Source organism: Macaca fascicularis, chromosome 16 (genome assembly GCF_037993035.2).
Source record: "Macaca fascicularis isolate 582-1 chromosome 16, T2T-MFA8v1.1".
Classification (NCBI taxonomy): domain Eukaryota; kingdom Metazoa; phylum Chordata; class Mammalia; order Primates; family Cercopithecidae; genus Macaca; species Macaca fascicularis.
This window is the reverse complement of record NC_088390.1, coordinates 68639896-68663304: the sequence shown is the minus strand read 5'-3', so window position 1 is coordinate 68663304 and position 23409 is coordinate 68639896. Positions and strand designations below refer to the sequence as shown.

General features: G+C 41.1%; 1 protein-coding gene across 2 annotated transcripts in view; it reads right to left on the bottom strand.

The window, feature by feature from the left end:
- The window catches only part of LOC135967733 (EF-hand calcium-binding domain-containing protein 13-like), a 69988-nt gene that overhangs the window by 32662 nt on the left and 13917 nt on the right, over positions 1 to 23409 (bottom strand). For both annotated transcript variants that reach the window (XM_065531814.2, XM_065531813.2), the window contains exons 5-10: positions 21289 to 21390; positions 20728 to 20781; positions 13360 to 13461; positions 12799 to 12852; positions 5435 to 5536; positions 4874 to 4927 (exon numbers count right to left, since the gene is read on the bottom strand). In XM_065531814.2, the coding sequence (XP_065387886.1) occupies positions 4874 to 4927; positions 5435 to 5536; positions 12799 to 12852; positions 13360 to 13461; positions 20728 to 20781; positions 21289 to 21390 (468 nt within the window). The remainder of the gene's footprint in view (positions 1 to 4873; positions 4928 to 5434; positions 5537 to 12798; positions 12853 to 13359; positions 13462 to 20727; positions 20782 to 21288; positions 21391 to 23409) is intronic.

The window sequence follows — 23409 nt, the reverse complement described above, 5'->3', positions numbered from 1 at the left end:
CTCGCGGTAGGGGGCTATGAATGCAGAGAGCACCAGATGGTTCCCTGCAGACACAGAACCAGCTCCAGCTGGTGCCCCCTGAGAGTCTCTCCGCAGAATCTCAGAGGCTGATCCTCGCCCGCAAGCACAAGCGGGGAGGAGTCCTATGCCCTCGCCTAAGTCCCAAAGGAGGATCTGCCGGCTGTGCTGGAAAACACCACCAGAGGGCCCCCTTACCCTCCCAGGGAGGCTCTGACTGGCAGTGAGGAGTCACATGCTCATCCTTGGACCAATGACAGGAGGGTACTGGGAACAGGACGTGAGTGCTGCTGGGATCACGTGACTGATCACAGGCAAAAGATGCCCACTGCCACTCCATGGCCCAGGATACCAACCTGTTTATTTTTTACTTTTCCTTTTTGTAAAGATGGGGTCTTGCTATGTTGCCCAAAGTGGTCTTCAACTCCTGGCCTCCCAAAGTGCCGGGATCACAGGCGTGAGCCACGGCATCCAGCCTCCTGACATGTTTTTTTGTTTTTCCAGACGGAGTCTCGCTCTGTTGCCCAGGGTGGAGAGCAGTGACGTGATCTCGGCCCACTGCAACCTCCATCTTCTGGGTTCAAGCAATTCTCCTGCCTCAGCCTCTTGAATAGCTGGGATTACACGTGCCCATCACCACACCCGGCTAATTTTTGTATTTTTAGAAGAGATGGGGTTTCATCTTGTTGACCAGGCTGGTCTCAAACTCCTGACCTCAAGTGATCCACTTACCTCGGACTTCCAAAGTGCTGGGATTACAGACAGGAGTCACCACGCCCAGCGTCCGGACATGTTTAAAACAGAAAAATTTCATCTACAATCACCCCTGTTAAATGGTATATTATGTAATATATCCCAGTATATGGAGACACAAGGGTAACAAGGATATCCGGGACTTGAACTCATCTCTGCACCAAGCAGACCTCATAGACGTCTACAGAACTCTCCAAACCAAATCAACAGAACTTACATTCTTCTCAGCAGCATTCATCGCACTTATTCCAAAATTGACCACATCGTTGGAAGTCAAGCACTCCTCAGCAAATGTAAAAGAACAGAAATCACAACAAACTGTCTCTCAGACCACAGTGCCATCAAATTAGAACTCTGGATTAAGAAACTCACTCAACACCACACAACTACATGGAAACTGAACAACCTGCTCCTGGATGACTACTGGGTAAATAACGAAATGAAGGCAGAAATAAAGATGTTCTTCGAAACCAATGAGAACAAAGACGCAACGTACCAGAATCTCTGGGACACATTTAAAGCAGTGTGTAGAGGGAAATTTATAGCACTAAATGCCCACCACAGAAAGCAGGAAAGATCTGAACTCGACACCCTATCATCACAATGAAAAGAACTAGAGAAGCAACAGCAAACACATTCAAAAGCTAGCAGAAGGCAAGAAATAACTAAGATCAGAGCAGAACCGAAGGAGACAGAGACACAAAAAACCCTTCAAAAAATCGATGAATCCAGGAGCTGGTTTTCTGAAGAGATCAACAAAATTGATAGAATGCTAGCAAGACTAATAAAGAAGAAAAGAGAGAAGAACCAACTAGACGCAGTAACACATGATAAAGGGGATATCACCACCCATCCCACAGAAATACAAACTACCATCAGAGAATACTATAAACACCTCTATGCAAATAAACTAGAAAATCTACAAGAAATGGATCAATTCCTGGACACATACACCCTCCCAAGACTAAACCAGGAAGAAGCTGAATCACTGAATAGACCAATAACAGGCTCTGAAATTGAGGCAATCTTTAATAGGCTACCAACCAAAAAGAGTCCAGGACCAGACGGATTCACAGCCAAATTCTACCAGAGGTACGAGGAGGAGCTGGTATCATTCCTTCTGAAACTACTCCAATCAATAGAAAAAGAGGGAATCCCCCCTAACTCATTTTATGAGGCCAGTATCATCCTGATACCAAAGCCTGCCAGAGACACAACAAGAAAAGAGAATTTTAGAACAATAGCCCTGATGAACATCGATGCAAAAATCCTCCATAAAATGCTGGCAAACCGAATCCAGCAGCACATCAAAAAGCTTAACCACCAAGATCAAGTTGGCTTCATCCCTGGGATGCAAGGCTGGTTCAACGTACGCAAATCAGTAGACGTAATCCATCACATAAACAGAACCAAACACAAAAAACACATGATTATCTCAACAGACGGAGAAAAGGCCTTCAACAAAATTCAACAGTCATTCATGCTAAAAACTCTCAGTAAACTAGGTATTGATAGAACGTATCTCAAAATAATACGAGCTATTTATGACAAACCCACAGCCAGTATCATACTGAATGGGCAAAAACTGGAAGCATTCCCTATGAAAACTGGCACAAGACAGGGCTGCCCTCTCTCACCACTCCTATTCAACACAGTGTCTCCTATTGAACATATTGTTGGAAGTTCTGGCCAGGGCAATCAGGCAGGAGAAAGAAATAAAGGGTATCAATTAGGAAAAAAGGATGTCAAATTGTCCCTGTTTGCAGATGACATGACTGTATATTTAGAAAGCCCCATCGTCTCGGCCCGAAATCTCCTTAAGCTGACAAGCAACTTCAGCAAAGTCTCAGGATACAAAATCAATGTGCAAAAATCACAAGCATTCTTATACGCCAATAAGAGACAAACAGAGAGCCAAATCATGAGTGAACTCCCATTCACAACTGCTTCAAAGAGAATAAAATACCTAGGCATCCAACTTACCAGGGATGTGAAGGACCTCTTCAAGGAGAACTACAAAGCACTGCTCAGCAAAATAAAAGAGGACACAACCAAATGGAAGAACACTCCATGCTCACGGATAGGAAGAATCAATATCGTGAAAATGGCCATACTGCCCAAGGTAATTTATAGATTCAATGGCATCCCAGCAAGCTGCCGATGACGTTCTTCACGGAATTGGGAAAAGCTACCTTAAAGTTCATATGGAACCAAAAAAGAGCCCGCATTGCCAAGACAATCCTAAGCAAAAAGAACAAAGCGGGAGGCATCATGCTACCTGACTTCAAACTACACCACAAGGCTACAGTAACCAAAACAGCATGGTACTGGTACCAAAACAGAGATATAGACCAATGGAACAGAACAGAGGCCTCAGGAAAAACACCACACATCTACAACCATCTCATCTTTGACAGACCTGACAAAAACAAGAAACGGGGAAAGGATTCCCTATTTAATAAATGGTGCCGGGAAAACTGGCTAGCCATATGTAGAAAGCTGAAACGGGATCCCTTCCTTATGCCTTATACAAAAATTAATTCAAGGTGGATTAAAGACTTAAATGTTAGAGCTAAAAGCATAAAAACCCTAGAAGAAAACCTAGCCAATACCAGTCAGGACATAGGCATGGGCAAGGACTTCATGACTAAAACACCAAAAGCAATGGCAACAAAAGCCAAAATAGACAAACGGGGTCTAATTACACTAAAGAGTTTCTGCACAGCAAAGGAAACTACCATCAGAGTGAACAGGCAACCTACAGAATGGGAGACAATTTTTGCAATCTACCCATCTGACAGAGGGCTAATATCCAGAATCTACAAAGAACTTAAACAAACTTACAAGAAAAAATCAAACAACCCCATCAAAAAGTGGGCAAAGGATATGAACAGATACTTTTCAAAAGAAAAGTTAATTAATGCAGCCAACAGACACGTGAAAAAATGCTCATCACCACTGGTCATCAGAGAAATGCAAAGCAAAAGCACAATGAGATAGCATCTCACACCAGTTAGAATGGCGATCATTAAAAAGTCAGGAAACGGTGGGTGCTGGCGAGGATGTGGAGAAATAGGAAGGCTTTTACACTGTTGGCGGGAGTGTAAACTAGTTCCACCATTGTGGAAGGCAGTGTGGCGATTCCTCAAGGATCCAGAACGAGAAATACCATTTGACCCAGCAATCCTATTACTGGGTATATACCCAAAGGATTATATATCATGCTACTATAAAGACACACGCACACGTATGTTTATGGCGGCACTATTCACAATAGCAAAGACTTGGAACCAACCCCAATGTCCATCAGTGATAGACTGGATTAAGAAAATGTGGCACATGTACACCATGGAATACTATGCAGCCATAAAAAAAGGATGAGTTGGTGTCCTTTGTAGCAACACGGATGAAGCTGGAATCCATCATTCTGAGCAAACTATGGCAAGGACAGAAAACCAAACACCGCGTGTTCTCACTCATCGGTGGGAACTGAACAATGAGAACACTTGGACACAGGGCGGGGAACATCACACCCCGGGGCCCATCACACCCCGGGGCCAGTCGTGATGTGGGGGAATGGGGGAGGGATAGCATTAGGAGAAATACCTAATGGAAATGACGAGTTAATGGGTGCAGCAAACCAACACGGCACATGTATACATATGTAACAAACCTGCACGTTGTGCACATGTACCCTAGAACTTAAAGTATAATTAAAAACAAAAGTCAAAAAACAAGTATGACATATTTCATTTTTGTAAAACTAGGTGGTTAGATGCTTGCAATGAACTCATTACTTTGATCCTTTTAATGCTTCACCCTGTTTTCACTGTGTCCATCTAGTTATTTGGGTCTATAGATACTGGTGAAACCATTTTATTGGAAAACAGTACTAATGAATGTAAGATGTTATCAAGAAATAGTTCTTTCGTTTTGACTGATAAAACGCAGATAATGTTAATCTGTTAGTAAAGGCAGATATTTTATCAAAATATTGAAAATATGTGAATTGATAAGCCACAAATAGAATATTAGAAAAATACTATTAAAAATTTTAGTGTAAATCATCATTTATTGCAAATCATGTGTAACAAATTCTTACCAGTAAAAGCTTTCACTTCATCCTCCAATGCTTTCAGAGCCACTTTATTATCAGCTATAACACAAAGGCATAATTTGAAGCTCATAACATGTTATATCACAAGAACACTCTCCTCCCTCCTATGATTATAACACCTAGTAGCAGCACTTAGGAAGTATACTGGGCATTTTGTTAAGCACTTTAGTCATTTGATAAATATTTACTCAGAATATGTTACGAAGATGAAGAAACAATTATAAATATTGAAAATAAACTTATTTAGAAAATGTAAATTTGACTTTATAACCCATAAAACAGCAAATCTTATATTTGATAATGGAAAGATGGAATTCAAAAGTGGCTTTTTCCTAGGGGTCAGCTTTCTTGTCCTCAGAATTTGGAAGGCTCTTGTATTGACCATGCCGCTAGTATTCAGAATACTACCTTCCCTACTTTGTTACTCTGACTGTCTTATTTAATCTTGCCATTTGCATTATGAAAAGTTCTTTTTTCCCTTTCCTTCTAATGCTAAAAGCACACAGAACACAAAACCCAAAAACCAGTGATATCTAGCATGCTCACCACCGACTGGCAGGCTTTGTGTCAGATCTTCAAGTTCTTTATCTGTGAGCTTGATTCCCATGTTGTCTAGAACGGTCTTCAGGTTTTTTATATCAACCTTCCCTAATCAGAAAGACACAGGCTGTGAGGAAAATGTAGAGACTCTAAAACAAAATCTCTATTGTTTTTTTTTTTTTCAGACGCATACACATTGGGAAGTTGAGAAAAGCTATGGGTCTTTTATTTCCACAAAGTACACGCACGCATTTTCATAAACTGTGCATTAGGATTTAGGAGGATGTGCTAAAGCCCATTCATGATTATATTTTTCTACATAAAGAGAAAAAATTCGTTGAATCAATATATAAATGAAATTGACCATGGAATTAAAATTAGGATCCTTTCCTTTAAACCAATTAACTGATCAGTGGATGCAAACTTGGGTCAATCATTGACATATTTTGACCAATACATAGGATTAAAAAGTAATCTCTCAATATTATTCCTAATAACGATAATGATAGCTAACGTTTATTGAGAGCTTTTATTTTGGTACCAGGCATCATACAAAACATTTCATTTATATGTTGTCATTTAATCTCAGACAGATATCAGACAACAGTTGACTAAAGTCCTCATATAGATAGCTCATCTTTTCCTTGACTTTTTTGGCATGTAATTACATCTTCCCCACTAAGTTTATAAACTCTAAGAGAGTATGGGATACATTTCTCAACAATATGGTTGATTATCTGGTTAAATAACGATACATCTGTTTTCCAAAAATCAGATGGAATCTATGTATTAGAGAGGTTGCAGGATTCACAATGAAATTAGTAGTGAATAATGGGAAGGCCAAATGAGTACCTTATATTCATCTATCTCCTTATTACTTTCCCTGACATTTAAGGTATTTCATACTACTCAGCACTATGTTTTTTTCCCCAACACTTTATAATAGAAAGTGCCAAACATGCCGAAACATTGAAAGAACAGCACAACGAACCATCACCACTTACATGAAATAATAGTTAACATTTCGCCCTAGTTTACTTTTTCTCTCTCATACTGTCTTTCCGTATGTATGTGTGAGTGTATACATAAATATGTTTTTCTTTCCTCAACGTATTTTGACTGTAAATGGTGGACATCGTAACTTATTATCCCTAAACACTGCAGCATGCCATGAATCTTCTAAGAATAAGGATATTCTCTTATGCGACATTGTTGATAAATACATAGCATGGTCACACCTAAGAGAATTAACAATAATCCCTTAGTGTCATGTTACATCCAGTTCATATTTAAAAATATTTTTGTTAATTGTCCCCCAAACATCTATTACAGCTGTTTCTGTCAAAAGTTCACATTGCATTTAGTTATTCTCTTTGTCTCTTTAAATCTAAAAGTTAGCTGGGCGCAGTGGCTCACTGCTGTAATCCCATCAATTTGGTAGGCCGATGTGGGCGGATCACTTGAGGTCAGGAGTTCGAGACCAGCCTGGCCAACGTAGTGAAACCCCGTCTCTAGTAAAAATACAAAAATTAGCTAGTCATGGTGGTGCACACCTGTAGTCTCAGCTACTTGGGAGGCTGAGGCAGAAGAAGCACCTGAACCCGGGAGGCGGAGGTTGCAGTGAGCCGAGATTGCACCACCGCACTCCAGCCAGGGCAACAGAGCGAGACTCTGTCGAGAGAGAGAGAGAGAGAGAGAGAGAGGGAGAAAAAAGTCTCCCCACTTTTTTTCTTTTTTTAACATTGAACACCAACTTTTTTAAAAGAGTAGGCCGGTTTTCCTGTAGAATCCCTCATTCTGAATTTGTGTGATTTTTTTCTTTGCGGTATTATTTAACCTGCTTTTTATTCCTCATATTTCAAGTAAACTACAATCATTATGGAGTTGTGAAATTTTTTCCAACGATTTATAGTAACTTGCAGGCATTTATTTCTCTCTCTCTCTCTCTCCCTCCCTCCGTCCTTCTTTTCTTTCTTCTCCAGAGAGGGAGTCTCACTCCGTCACCCAGGCTGGAGTGCACTTCTGTGATCTCGGCTCACTGCAACCTCTGCCTCCTGGGTTCAAATGATTCTCCTGCCTCAGCCTCCCAAGAAGCTGGGACTACAGGCACCCACCACCGTGCCCGGCTAATTTTTTTTGTATTTTTAGTAGAGACGGGGTTTCACCGACTTAGCCAGGATGGTCTCCATCTCCTGACCTCCTGATCCGCCCGCCTCGGCCTCCCAAAGTGGTGGGATTACAGGCGTGAGGCACCGCGCCCGGCCTGAAATATTACACTTTCTCAAAAGAAGGACGCCTTCCAAAGGCCAATCCCCTAACTTACTGGCACCCTTCTGAGTTGCATTCGGGTCACGTACCAGGTACCGTCATTTCGTGTTTATAGAATTTTGTGTCCTGCTGTTTTTCGAAAAGCAAACGTGGATGACAGCGTTTGAGCCCTCCACCCCCGCCCCTTCTGTGAACACTGGGCTAAGCCACAAAGACACAGAGGAGAAAACTCGCGGTAGGGGGCTATGAATGCAGAGAGCACCAGATGGTTCCCTGCAGACACAGAACCAGCTCCAGCTGGTGCCCCCTGAGAGTCTCTCCGCAGAATCTCAGAGGCTGATCCTCGCCCGCAAGCACAAGCGGGGAGGAGTCCTATGCCCTCGCCTAAGTCCCAAAGGAGGATCTGCCGGCTGTGCTGGAAAACACCACCAGAGGGCCCCCTTACCCTCCCAGGGAGGCTCTGACTGGCAGTGAGGAGTCACATGCTCATCCTTGGACCAATGACAGGAGGGTACTGGGAACAGGACGTGAGTGCTGCTGGGATCACGTGACTGATCACAGGCAAAAAATGCCCACTGCCACTCCATGGCCCAGGATACCAACCTGTTTATTTTTTACTTTTCCTTTTTGTAAAGATGGGGTCTTGCTATGTTGCCCAAAGTGGTCTTCAACTCCTGGCCTCCCAAAGTGCCGGGATTACAGGCGTGAGCCACGGCATCCAGCCTCCTGACATGTTTTTTTGTTTTTCCAGACGGAGTCTCGCTCTGTTGCCCAGGGTGGAGAGCAGTGACGTGATCTCGGCCCACTGCAACCTCCATCTTCTGGGTTCAAGCAATTCTCCTGCCTCAGCCTCTTGAATAGCTGGGATTACACGTGCCCATCACCACACCCGGCTAATTTTTGTATTTTTAGAAGAGATGGGGTTTCATCTTGTTGACCAGGCTGGTCTCAAACTCCTGACCTCAAGTGATCCACTTACCTCGGACTTCCAAAGTGCTGGGATTACAGACAGGAGTCACCACGCCCAGCGTCCGGACATGTTTAAAACAGAAAAATTTCATCTACAATCACCCCTGTTAAATGGTATATTATGTAATATATCCCAGTATATGGAGACACAAGGGTAACAAGGATATCCGGGACTTGAACTCATCTCTGCACCAAGCAGACCTCATAGACGTCTACAGAACTCTCCAAACCAAATCAACAGAACTTACATTCTTCTCAGCAGCATTCATCGCACTTATTCCAAAATTGACCACATCGTTGGAAGTCAAGCACTCCTCAGCAAATGTAAAAGAACAGAAATCACAACAAACTGTCTCTCAGACCACAGTGCCATCAAATTAGAACTCTGGATTAAGAAACTCACTCAACACCACACAACTACATGGAAACTGAACAACCTGCTCCTGGATGACTACTGGGTAAATAACGAAATGAAGGCAGAAATAAAGATGTTCTTCGAAACCAATGAGAACAAAGACGCAACGTACCAGAATCTCTGGGACACATTTAAAGCAGTGTGTAGAGGGAAATTTATAGCACTAAATGCCCACCACAGAAAGCAGGAAAGATCTGAACTCGACACCCTACCATCACAATGAAAAGAACTAGAGAAGCAACAGCAAACACATTCAAAAGCTAGCAGAAGGCAAGAAATAACTAAGATCAGAGCAGAACCGAAGGAGACAGAGACACAAAAAACCCTTCAAAAAATCGATGAATCCAGGAGCTGGTTTTCTGAAGAGATCAACAAAATTGATAGAACGCTAGCAAGACTAATAAAGAAGAAAAGAGAGAAGAACCAACTAGACGCAGTAACACATGATAAAGGGGATATCACCACCCATCCCACAGAAATACAAACTACCATCAGAGAATACTATAAACACCTCTATGCAAATAAACTAGAAAATCTACAAGAAATGGATCAATTCCTGGACACATACACCCTCCCAAGACTAAACCAGGAAGAAGCTGAATCACTGAATAGACCAATAACAGGCTCTGAAATTGAGGCAATCTTTAATAGGCTACCAACCAAAAAGAGTCCAGGACCAGACGGATTCACAGCCAAATTCTACCAGAGGTACGAGGAGGAGCTGGTATCATTCCTTCTGAAACTACTCCAATCAATAGAAAAAGAGGGAATCCCCCCTAACTCATTTTATGAGGCCAGTATCATCCTGATACCAAAGCCTGCCAGAGACACAACAAGAAAAGAGAATTTCAGAACAATAGCCCTGATGAACATCGATGCAAAAATCCTCCATAAAATGCTGGCAAACCGAATCCAGCAGCACATCAAAAAGCTTAACCACCAAGATCAAGTTGGCTTCATCCCTGGGATGCAAGGCTGGTTCAACGTACGCAAATCAGTAGACGTAATCCATCACATAAACAGAACCAAACACAAAAAACACATGATTATCTCAACAGACGGAGAAAAGGCCTTCAACAAAATTCAACAGTCATTCATGCTAAAAACTCTCAGTAAACTAGGTATTGATAGAACGTATCTCAAAATAATACGAGCTATTTATGACAAACCCACAGCCAGTATCATACTGAATGGGCAAAAACTGGAAGCATTCCCTATGAAAACTGGCACAAGACAGGGCTGCCCTCTCTCACCACTCCTATTCAACACAGTGTCTCCTATTGAACATATTGTTGGAAGTTCTGGCCAGGGCAATCAGGCAGGAGAAAGAAATAAAGGGTATCAATTAGGAAAAAAGGATGTCAAATTGTCCCTGTTTGCAGATGACATGACTGTATATTTAGAAAGCCCCATCGTCTCGGCCCGAAATCTCCTTAAGCTGACAAGCAACTTCAGCAAAGTCTCAGGATACAAAATCAATGTGCAAAAATCACAAGCATTCTTATACGCCAATAAGAGACAAACAGAGAGCCAAATCATGAGTGAACTCCCATTCACAACTGCTTCAAAGAGAATAAAATACCTAGGCATCCAACTTACCAGGGATGTGAAGGACCTCTTCAAGGAGAACTACAAAGCACTGCTCAGCAAAATAAAAGAGGACACAACCAAATGGAAGAACACTCCATGCTCACGGATAGGAAGAATCAATATCGTGAAAATGGCCATACTGCCCAAGGTAATTTATAGATTCAATGGCATCCCAGCAAGCTGCCGATGACGTTCTTCACGGAATTGGGAAAAGCTACCTTAAAGTTCATATGGAACCAAAAAAGAGCCCGCATTGCCAAGACAATCCTAAGCAAAAAGAACAAAGCGGGAGGCATCATGCTACCTGACTTCAAACTACACCACAAGGCTACAGTAACCAAAACAGCATGGTACTGGTACCAAAACAGAGATATAGACCAATGGAACAGAACAGAGGCCTCAGGAAAAACACCACACATCTACAACCATCTCATCTTTGACAGACCTGAGAAAAACAAGAAATGGGGAAAGGATTCCCTATTTAATAAATGGTGCCGGGAAAACTGGCTAGCCATATGTAGAAAGCTGAAACGGGATCCCTTCCTTATGCCTTATACAAAAATTAATTCAAGGTGGATTAAAGACTTAAATGTTAGAGCTAAAAGCATAAAAACCCTAGAAGAAAACCTAGCCAATACCAGTCAGGACATAGGCATGGGCAAGGACTTCATGACTAAAACACCAAAAGCAATGGCAACAAAAGCCAAAATAGACAAACGGGGTCTAATTACACTAAAGAGTTTCTGCACAGCAAAGGAAACTACCATCAGAGTGAACAGGCAACCTACAGAATGGGAGACAATTTTTGCAATCTACCCATCTGACAGAGGGCTAATATCCAGAATCTACAAAGAACTTAAACAAACTTACAAGAAAAAATCAAACAACCCCATCAAAAAGTGGGCAAAGGATATGAACAGATACTTTTCAAAAGAAAAGTTAATTAATGCAGCCAACAGACACGTGAAAAAATGCTCATCACCACTGGTCATCAGAGAAATGCAAAGCAAAAGCACAATGAGATAGCATCTCACACCAGTTAGAATGGCGATCATTAAAAAGTCAGGAAACGGCGGGTGCTGGCGAGGATGTGGAGAAATAGGAAGGCTTTTACACTGTTGGCGGGAGTGTAAACTAGTTCCACCATTGTGGAAGGCAGTGTGGCGATTCCTCAAGGATCCAGAACGAGAAATACCATTTGACCCAGCAATCCTATTACTGGGTATATACCCAAAGGATTATATATCATGCTACTATAAAGACACACGCACACGTATGTTTATGGCGGCACTATTCACAATAGCAAAGACTTGGAACCAACCCCAATGTCCATCAGTGATAGACTGGATTAAGAAAATGTGGCACATGTACACCATGGAATACTATGCAGCCATAAAAAAAGGATGAGTTGGTGTCCTTTGTAGCAACACGGATGAAGCTGGAATCCATCATTCTGAGCAAACTATGGCAAGGACAGAAAACCAAACACCGCGTGTTCTCACTCATCGGTGGGAACTGAACAATGAGAACACTTGGACACAGGGCGGGGAACATCACACCCCGGGGCCCATCACACCCCGGGGCCAGTCGTGATGTGGGGGAATGGGGGAGGGATAGCATTAGGAGAAATACCTAATGGAAATGACGAGTTAATGGGTGCAGCAAACCAACACGGCACATGTATACATATGTAACAAACCTGCACGTTGTGCACATGTACCCTAGAACTTAAAGTATAATTAAAAACAAAAGTCAAAAAACAAGTATGACATATTTCATTTTTGTAAAACTAGGTGGTTAGATGCTTGCAATGAACTCATTACTTTGATCCTTTTAATGCTTCACCCTGTTTTCACTGTGTCCATCTAGTTATTTGGGTCTATAGATACTGGTGAAACCATTTTATTGGAAAACAGTACTAATGAATGTAAGATGTTATCAAGAAATAGTTCTTTCGTTTTGACTGATAAAACGCAGATAATGTTAATCTGTTAGTAAAGGCAGATATTTTATCAAAATATTGAAAATATGTGAATTGATAAGCCACAAATAGAATATTAGAAAAATACTATTAAAAATTTTAGTGTAAATCATCATTTATTGCAAATCATGTGTAACAAATTCTTACCAGTAAAAGCTTTCACTTCATCCTCCAATGCTTTCAGAGCCACTTTATTATCAGCTATAACACAAAGGCATAATTTGAAGCTCATAACATGTTATATCACAAGAACACTCTCCTCCCTCCTATGATTATAACACCTAGTAGCAGCACTTAGGAAGTATACTGGGCATTTTGTTAAGCACTTTAGTCATTTGATAAATATTTACTCAGAATATGTTACGAAGATGAAGAAACAATTATAAATATTGAAAATAAACTTATTTAGAAAATGTAAATTTGACTTTATAACCCATAAAACAGCAAATCTTATATTTGATAATGGAAAGATGGAATTCAAAAGTGGCTTTTTCCTAGGGGTCAGCTTTCTTGTCCTCAGAATTTGGAAGGCTCTTGTATTGACCATGCCGCTAGTATTCAGAATACTACCTTCCCTACTTTGTTACTCTGACTGTCTTATTTAATCTTGCCATTTGCATTATGAAAAGTTCTTTTTTCCCTTTCCTTCTAATGCTAAAAGCACACAGAACACAAAACCCAAAAACCAGTGATATCTAGCATGCTCACCACCGACTGGCAGGCTTTGTGTCAGATCTTCAAGTTCTTTATCTGTGAGCTTGATTCCCATGTTGTCTAGAACGGTCTTCAGGTTTTTTATATCAACCTTCCCTAATCAGAAAGACACAGGCTGTGAGGAAAATGTAGAGACTCTAAAACAAAATCTCTATTGTTTTTTTTTTTTTTCAGACGCATACACATTGGGAAGTTGAGAAAAGCTATGGGTCTTTTATTTCCACAAAGTACACGCACGCATTTTCATAAACTGTGCATTAGGATTTAGGAGGATGTGCTAAAGCCCATTCATGATTATATTTTTCTACATAAAGAGAAAAAATTCGTTGAATCAATATATAAATGAAATTGACCATGGAATTAAAATTAGGATCCTTTCCTTTAAACCAATTAACTGATCAGTGGATGCAAACTTGGGTCAATCATTGACATATTTTGACCAATACATAGGATTAAAAAGTAATCTCTCAATATTATTCCTAATAACGATAATGATAGCTAACGTTTATTGAGAGCTTTTATTTTGGTACCAGGCATCATACAAAACATTTCATTTATATGTTGTCATTTAATCTCAGACAGATATCAGACAACAGTTGACTAAATTCCTCATATAGATAGCTCATCTTTTCCTTGACTTTTTTGGCATGTAATTACATCTTCCCCACTAAGTTTATAAACTCTAAGAGAGTATGGGATACATTTCTCAACAATATGGTTGATTATCTGGTTAAATAACGATACATCTGTTTTCCAAAAATCAGATGGAATCTATGTATTAGAGAGGTTGCAGGATTCACAATGAAATTAGTAGTGAATAATGGGAAGGCCAAATGAGTACCTTATATTCATCTATCTCCTTATTACTTTCCCTGACATTTAAGGTATTTCATACTACTCAGCACTATGTTTTTTTCCCCAACACTTTATAATAGAAAGTGCCAAACATGCCGAAACATTGAAAGAACAGCACAACGAACCATCACCACTTACATGAAATAATAGTTAACATTTCGCCCTAGTTTACTTTTTCTCTCTCATACTGTCTTTCCGTATGTATGTGTGAGTGTATACATAAATATGTTTTTCTTTCCTCAACGTATTTTGACTGTAAATGGTGGACATCGTAACTTATTATCCCTAAACACTGCAGCATGCCATGAATCTTCTAAGAATAAGGATATTCTCTTATGCGACATTGTTGATAAATACATAGCATGGTCACACCTAAGAGAATTAACAATAATCCCTTAGTGTCATGTTACATCCAGTTCATATTTAAAAATATTTTTGTTAATTGTCCCCCAAACATCTATTACAGCTGTTTCTGTCAAAAGTTCACATTGCATTTAGTTATTCTCTTTGTCTCTTTAAATCTAAAAGTTAGCTGGGCGCAGTGGCTCACTGCTGTAATCCCATCAATTTGGTAGGCCGATGTGGGCGGATCACTTGAGGTCAGGAGTTCGAGACCAGCCTGGCCAACGTAGTGAAACCCCGTCTCTAGTAAAAATACAAAAATTAGCTAGTCATGGTGGTGCACACCTGTAGTCTCAGCTACTTGGGAGGCTGAGGCAGAAGAAGCACCTGAACCCGGGAGGCGGAGGTTGCAGTGAGCCGAGATTGCACCACCGCACTCCAGCCAGGGCAACAGAGCGAGACTCTGTTGAGAGAGAGAGAGAGAGAGAGAGAGAGGGAGAAAAAAGTCTCCCCACTTTTTTTTTTTTTTTTTTAACATTGAACACCAACTTTTTTAAAAGAGTAGGCCGGTTTTCCTGTAGAATCCCTCATTCTGAATTTGTGTGATTTTTTTCTTTGCGGTATTATTTAACCTGCTTTTTATTCCTCATATTTCAAGTAAACTACAATCATTATGGAGTTGTGAAATTTTTTCCAACGATTTATAGTAACTTGCAGGCATTTATTTCTCTCTCTCTCTCTCTCCCTCCCTCCGTCCTTCTTTTCTTTCTTCTCCAGAGAGGGAGTCTCACTCCGTCACCCAGGCTGGAGTGCACTTCTGTGATCTCGGCTCACTGCAACCTCTGCCTCCTGGGTTCAAATGATTCTCCTGCCTCAGCCTCCCAAGAAGCTGGGACTACAGGCACCCACCACCGTGCCCGGCTAATTTTTTTTGTATTTTTAGTAGAGACGGGGTTTCACCGACTTAGCCAGGATGGTCTCCATCTCCTGACCTCCTGATCCGCCCGCCTCGGCCTCCCAAAGTGGTGGGATTACAGGCGTGAGGCACCGCGCCCGGCCTGAAATATTACACTTTCTCAAAAGAAGGACGCCTTCCAAAGGCCAATCCCCTAACTTACTGGCACCCTTCTGAGTTGCATTCGGGTCACGTACCAGGTACCGTCATTTCGTGTTTATAGAATTTTGTGTCCTGCTGTTTTTCGAAAAGCAAACGTGGATGACAGCGTTTGAGCCCTCCACCCCCGCCCCTTCTGTGAACACTGGGCTAAGCCACAAAGACACAGAGGAGAAAACTCGCGGTAGGGGGCTATGAATGCAGAGAGCACCAGATGGTTCCCTGCAGACACAGAACCAGCTCCAGCTGGTGCCCCCTGAGAGTCTCTCCGCAGAATCTCAGAGGCTGATCCTCGCCCGCAAGCACAAGCGGGGAGGAGTCCTATGCCCTCGCCTAAGTCCCAAAGGAGGATCTGCCGGCTGTGCTGGAAAACACCACCAGAGGGCCCCCTTACCCTCCCAGGGAGGCTCTGACTGGCAGTGAGGAGTCACATGCTCATCCTTGGACCAATGACAGGAGGGTACTGGGAACAGGACATGAGTGCTGCTGGGATCACGTGACTGATCACAGGCAAAAGATGCCCACTGCCACTCCATGGCCCAGGATACCAACCTGTTTATTTTTTACTTTTCCTTTTTGTAAAGATGGGGTCTTGCTATGTTGCCCAAAGTGGTCTTCAACTCCTGGCCTCCCAAAGTGCCGGGATTACAGGCGTGAGCCACGGCATCCAGCCTCCTGACATGTTTTTTTGTTTTTCCAGACGGAGTCTCGCTCTGTTGCCCAGGGTGGAGAGCAGTGACGTGATCTCGGCCCACTGCAACCTCCATCTTCTGGGTTCAAGCAATTCTCCTGCCTCAGCCTCTTGAATAGCTGGGATTACACGTGCCCATCACCACACCCGGCTAATTTTTGTATTTTTAGAAGAGATGGGGTTTCATCTTGTTGACCAGGCTGGTCTCAAACTCCTGACCTCAAGTGATCCACTTACCTCGGACTTCCAAAGTGCTGGGATTACAGACAGGAGTCACCACGCCCAGCGTCCGGACATGTTTAAAACAGAAAAATTTCATCTACAATCACCCCTGTTAAATGGTATATTATGTAATATATCCCAGTATATGGAGACACAAGGGTAACAAGGATATCCGGGACTTGAACTCATCTCTGCACCAAGCAGACCTCATAGACGTCTACAGAACTCTCCAAACCAAATCAACAGAACTTACATTCTTCTCAGCAGCATTCATCGCACTTATTCCAAAATTGACCACATCGTTGGAAGTCAAGCACTCCTCAGCAAATGTAAAAGAACAGAAATCACAACAAACTGTCTCTCAGACCACAGTGCCATCAAATTAGAACTCTGGATTAAGAAACTCACTCAACACCACACAACTACATGGAAACTGAACAACCTGCTCCTGGATGACTACTGGGTAAATAACGAAATGAAGGCAGAAATAAAGATGTTCTTCGAAACCAATGAGAACAAAGACGCAACGTACCAGAATCTCTGGGACACATTTAAAGCAGTGTGTAGAGGGAAATTTATAGCACTAAATGCCCACCACAGAAAGCAGGAAAGATCTGAACTCGACACCCTACCATCACAATGAAAAGAACTAGAGAAGCAACAGCAAACACATTCAAAAGCTAGCAGAAGGCAAGAAATAACTAAGATCAGAGCAGAACCGAAGGAGACAGAGACACAAAAAACCCTTCAAAAAATCGATGAATCCAGGAGCTGGTTTTCTGAAGAGATCAACAAAATTGATAGAACGCTAGCAAGACTAATAAAGAAGAAAAGAGAGAAGAACCAACTAGACGCAGTAACACATGATAAAGGGGATATCACCACCCATCCCACAGAAATACAAACTACCATCAGAGAATACTATAAACACCTCTATGCAAATAAACTAGAAAATCTACAAGAAATGGATCAATTCCTGGACACATACACCCTCCCAAGACTAAACCAGGAAGAAGCTGAATCACTGAATAGACCAATAACAGGCTCTGAAATTGAGGCAATCTTTAATAGGCTACCAACCAAAAAGAGTCCAGGACCAGACGGATTCACAGCCAAATTCTACCAGAGGTACGAGGAGGAGCTGGTATCATTCCTTCTGAAACTACTCCAATCAATAGAAAAAGAGGGAATCCCCCCTAACTCATTTTATGAGGCCAGTATCATCCTGATACCAAAGCCTGCCAGAGACACAACAAGAAAAGAGAATTTCAGAACAATAGCCCTGATGAACATCGATGCAAAAATCCTCCATAAAATGCTGGCAAACCGAATCCAGCAGCACATCAAAAAGCTTAACCACCAAGATCAAGTTGGCTTCATCCCTGGGATGCAAGGCTGGTTCAACGTACGCAAATCAGTAGACGTAATCCATCACATAAACAGAACCAAACACAAAAAACACATGATTATCTCAACAGACGGAGAAAAGGCCTTCAACAAAATTCAACAGTCATTCATGCTAAAAACTCTCAGTAAACTAGGTATTGATAGAACGTATCTCAAAATAATACGAGCTATTTATGACAAACCCACAGCCAGTATCATACTGAATGGGCAAAAACTGGAAGCATTCCCTATGAAAACTGGCACAAGACAGGGCTGCCCTCTCTCACCACTCCTATTCAACACAGTGTCTCCTATTGAACATATTGTTGGAAGTTCTGGCCAGGGCAATCAGGCAGGAGAAAGAAATAAAGGGTATCAATTAGGAAAAAAGGATGTCAAATTGTCCCTGTTTGCAGATGACATGACTGTATATTTAGAAAGCCCCATCGTCTCGGCCCGAAATCTCCTTAAGCTGACAAGCAACTTCAGCAAAGTCTCAGGATACAAAATCAATGTGCAAAAATCACAAGCATTCTTATACGCCAATAAGAGACAAACAGAGAGCCAAATCATGAGTGAACTCCCATTCACAACTGCTTCAAAGAGAATAAAATACCTAGGCATCCAACTTACCAGGGATGTGAAGGACCTCTTCAAGGAGAACTACAAAGCACTGCTCAGCAAAATAAAAGAGGACACAACCAAATGGAAGAACACTCCATGCTCACGGATAGGAAGAATCAATATCGTGAAAATGGCCATACTGCCCAAGGTAATTTATAGATTCAATGGCATCCCAGCAAGCTGCCGATGACGTTCTTCACGGAATTGGGAAAAGCTACCTTAAAGTTCATATGGAACCAAAAAAGAGCCCGCATTGCCAAGACAATCCTAAGCAAAAAGAACAAAGCGGGAGGCATCATGCTACCTGACTTCAAACTACACCACAAGGCTACAGTAACCAAAACAGCATGGTACTGGTACCAAAACAGAGATATAGACCAATGGAACAGAACAGAGGCCTCAGGAAAAACACCACACATCTACAACCATCTCATCTTTGACAGACCTGACAAAAACAAGAAACGGGGAAAGGATTCCCTATTTAATAAATGGTGCCGGGAAAACTGGCTAGCCATATGTAGAAAGCTGAAACGGGATCCCTTCCTTATGCCTTATACAAAAATTAATTCAAGGTGGATTAAAGACTTAAATGTTAGAGCTAAAAGCATAAAAACCCTAGAAGAAAACCTAGCCAATACCAGTCAGGACATAGGCATGGGCAAGGACTTCATGACTAAAACACCAAAAGCAATGGCAACAAAAGCCAAAATAGACAAACGGGGTCTAATTACACTAAAGAGTTTCTGCACAGCAAAGGAAACTACCATCAGAGTGAACAGGCAACCTACAGAATGGGAGACAATTTTTGCAATCTACCCATCTGACAGAGGGCTAATATCCAGAATCTACAAAGAACTTAAACAAACTTACAAGAAAAAATCAAACAACCCCATCAAAAAGTGGGCAAAGGATATGAACAGATACTTTTCAAAAGAAAAGTTAATTAATGCAGCCAACAGACACGTGAAAAAATGCTCATCACCACTGGTCATCAGAGAAATGCAAAGCAAAAGCACAATGAGATAGCATCTCACACCAGTTAGAATGGCGATCATTAAAAAGTCAGGAAACGGCGGGTGCTGGCGAGGATGTGGAGAAATAGGAAGGCTTTTACACTGTTGGCGGGAGTGTAAACTAGTTCCACCATTGTGGAAGGCAGTGTGGCGATTCCTCAAGGATCCAGAACGAGAAATACCATTTGACCCAGCAATCCTATTACTGGGTATATACCCAAAGGATTATATATCATGCTACTATAAAGACACACGCACACGTATGTTTATGGCGGCACTATTCACAATAGCAAAGACTTGGAACCAACCCCAATGTCCATCAGTGATAGACTGGATTAAGAAAATGTGGCACATGTACACCATGGAATACTATGCAGCCATAAAAAAAGGATGAGTTGGTGTCCTTTGTAGCAACACGGATGAAGCTGGAATCCATCATTCTGAGCAAACTATGGCAAGGACAGAAAACCAAACACCGCGTGTTCTCACTCATCGGTGGGAACTGAACAATGAGAACACTTGGACACAGGGCGGGGAACATCACACCCCGGGGCCCATCACACCCCGGGGCCAGTCGTGATGTGGGGGAATGGGGGAGGGATAGCATTAGGAGAAATACCTAATGGAAATGACGAGTTAATGGGTGCAGCAAACCAACACGGCACATGTATACATATGTAACAAACCTGCACGTTGTGCACATGTACCCTAGAACTTAAAGTATAATTAAAAACAAAAGTCAAAAAACAAGTATGACATATTTCATTTTTGTAAAACTAGGTGGTTAGATGCTTGCAATGAACTCATTACTTTGATCCTTTTAATGCTTCACCCTGTTTTCACTGTGTCCATCTAGTTATTTGGGTCTATAGATACTGGTGAAACCATTTTATTGGAAAACAGTACTAATGAATGTAAGATGTTATCAAGAAATAGTTCTTTCGTTTTGACTGATAAAACGCAGATAATGTTAATCTGTTAGTAAAGGCAGATATTTTATCAAAATATTGAAAATATGTGAATTGATAAGCCACAAATAGAATATTAGAAAAATACTATTAAAAATTTTAGTGTAAATCATCATTTATTGCAAATCATGTGTAACAAATTCTTACCAGTAAAAGCTTTCACTTCATCCTCCAATGCTTTCAGAGCCACTTTATTATCAGCTATAACACAAAGGCATAATTTGAAGCTCATAACATGTTATATCACAAGAACACTCTCCTCCCTCCTATGATTATAACACCTAGTAGCAGCACTTAGGAAGTATACTGGGCATTTTGTTAAGCACTTTAGTCATTTGATAAATATTTACTCAGAATATGTTACGAAGATGAAGAAACAATTATAAATATTGAAAATAAACTTATTTAGAAAATGTAAATTTGACTTTATAACCCATAAAACAGCAAATCTTATATTTGATAATGGAAAGATGGAATTCAAAAGTGGCTTTTTCCTAGGGGTCAGCTTTCTTGTCCTCAGAATTTGGAAGGCTCTTGTATTGACCATGCCGCTAGTATTCAGAATACTACCTTCCCTACTTTGTTACTCTGACTGTCTTATTTAATCTTGCCATTTGCATTATGAAAAGTTCTTTTTTCCCTTTCCTTCTAATGCTAAAAGCACACAGAACACAAAACCCAAAAACCAGTGATATCTAGCATGCTCACCACCGACTGGCAGGCTTTGTGTCAGATCTTCAAGTTCTTTATCTGTGAGCTTGATTCCCATGTTGTCTAGAACGGTCTTCAGGTTTTTTATATCAACCTTCCCTAATCAGAAAGACACAGGCTGTGAGGAAAATGTAGAGACTCTAAAACAAAATCTCTATTGTTTTTTTTTTTTTTCAGACGCATACACATTGGGAAGTTGAGAAAAGCTATGAGTCTTTTATTTCCACAAAGTACACGCACGCATTTTCATAAACTGTGCATTAGGATTTAGGAGGATGTGCTAAAGCCCATTCATGATTATACTTTTCTACATAAAGAGAAAAAATTCGTTGAATCAATATATAAATGAAATTGACCATGGAATTAAAATTAGGATCCTTTCCTTTAAACCAATTAACTGATCAGTGGATGCAAACTTGGGTCAATCATTGACATATTTTGACCAATACATAGGATTAAAAAGTAATCTCTCAATATTATTCCTAATAACGATAATGATAGCTAACGTTTATTGAGAGCTTTTATTTTGGTACCAGGCATCATACAAAACATTTCATTTATATGTTGTCATTTAATCTCAGACAGATATCAGACAACAGTTGACTAAATTCCTCATATAGATAGCTCATCTTTTCCTTGACTTTTTTGGCATGTAATTACATCTTCCCCACTAAGTTTATAAACTCTAAGAGAGTATGGGATACATTTCTCAACAATATGGTTGATTATCTGGTTAAATAACGATACATCTGTTTTCCAAAAATCAGATGGAATCTATGTATTAGAGAGGTTGCAGGATTCACAATGAAATTAGTAGTGAATAATGGGAAGGCCAAATGAGTACCTTATATTCATCTATCTCCTTATTACTTTCCCTGACATTTAAGGTATTTCATACTACTCAGCACTATGTTTTTTTCCCCAACACTTTATAATAGAAAGTGCCAAACATGCCGAAACATTGAAAGAACAGCACAACGAACCATCACCACTTACATGAAATAATAGTTAACATTTCGCCCTAGTTTACTTTTTCTCTCTCATACTGTCTTTCCGTATGTATGTGTGAGTGTATACATAAATATGTTTTTCTTTCCTCAACGTATTTTGACTGTAAATGGTGGACATCGTAACTTATTATCCCTAAACACTGCAGCATGCCATGAATCTTCTAAGAATAAGGATATTCTCTTATGCGACATTGTTGATAAATACATAGCATGGTCACACCTAAGAGAATTAACAATAATCCCTTAGTGTCATGTTACATCCAGTTCATATTTAAAAATATTTTTGTTAATTGTCCCCCAAACATCTATTACAGCTGTTTCTGTCAAAAGTTCACATTGCATTTAGTTATTCTCTTTGTCTCTTTAAATCTAAAAGTTAGCTGGGCGCAGTGGCTCACTGCTGTAATCCCATCAATTTGGTAGGCCGATGTGGGCGGATCACTTGAGGTCAGGAGTTCGAGACCAGCCTGGCCAACGTAGTGAAACCCCGTCTCTAGTAAAAATACAAAAATTAGCTAGTCATGGTGGTGCACACCTGTAGTCTCAGCTACTTGGGAGGCTGAGGCAGAAGAAGCACCTGAACCCGGGAGGCGGAGGTTGCAGTGAGCCGAGATTGCACCACCGCACTCCAGCCAGGGCAACAGAGCGAGACTCTGTCGAGAGAGAGAGAGAGAGAGAGAGAGAGAGGGAGAAAAAAGTCTCCCCACTTTTTTTTTTTTTTTTAACATTGAACACCAACTTTTTTAAAAGAGTAGGCCGGTTTTCCTGTAGAATCCCTCATTCTGAATTTGTGTGATTTTTTTCTTTGCGGTATTATTTAACCTGCTTTTTATTCCTCATATTTCAAGTAAACTACAATCATTATGGAGTTGTGAAATTTTTTCCAACGATTTATAGTAACTTGCAGGCATTTATTTCTCTCTCTCTCTCTCTCCCTCCCTCCGTCCTTCTTTTCTTTCTTCTCCAGAGAGGGAGTCTCACTCCGTCACCCAGGCTGGAGTGCACTTCTGTGATCTCGGCTCACTGCAACCTCTGCCTCCTGGGTTCAAATGATTCTCCTGCCTCAGCCTCCCAAGAAGCTGGGACTACAGGCACCCACCACCGTGCC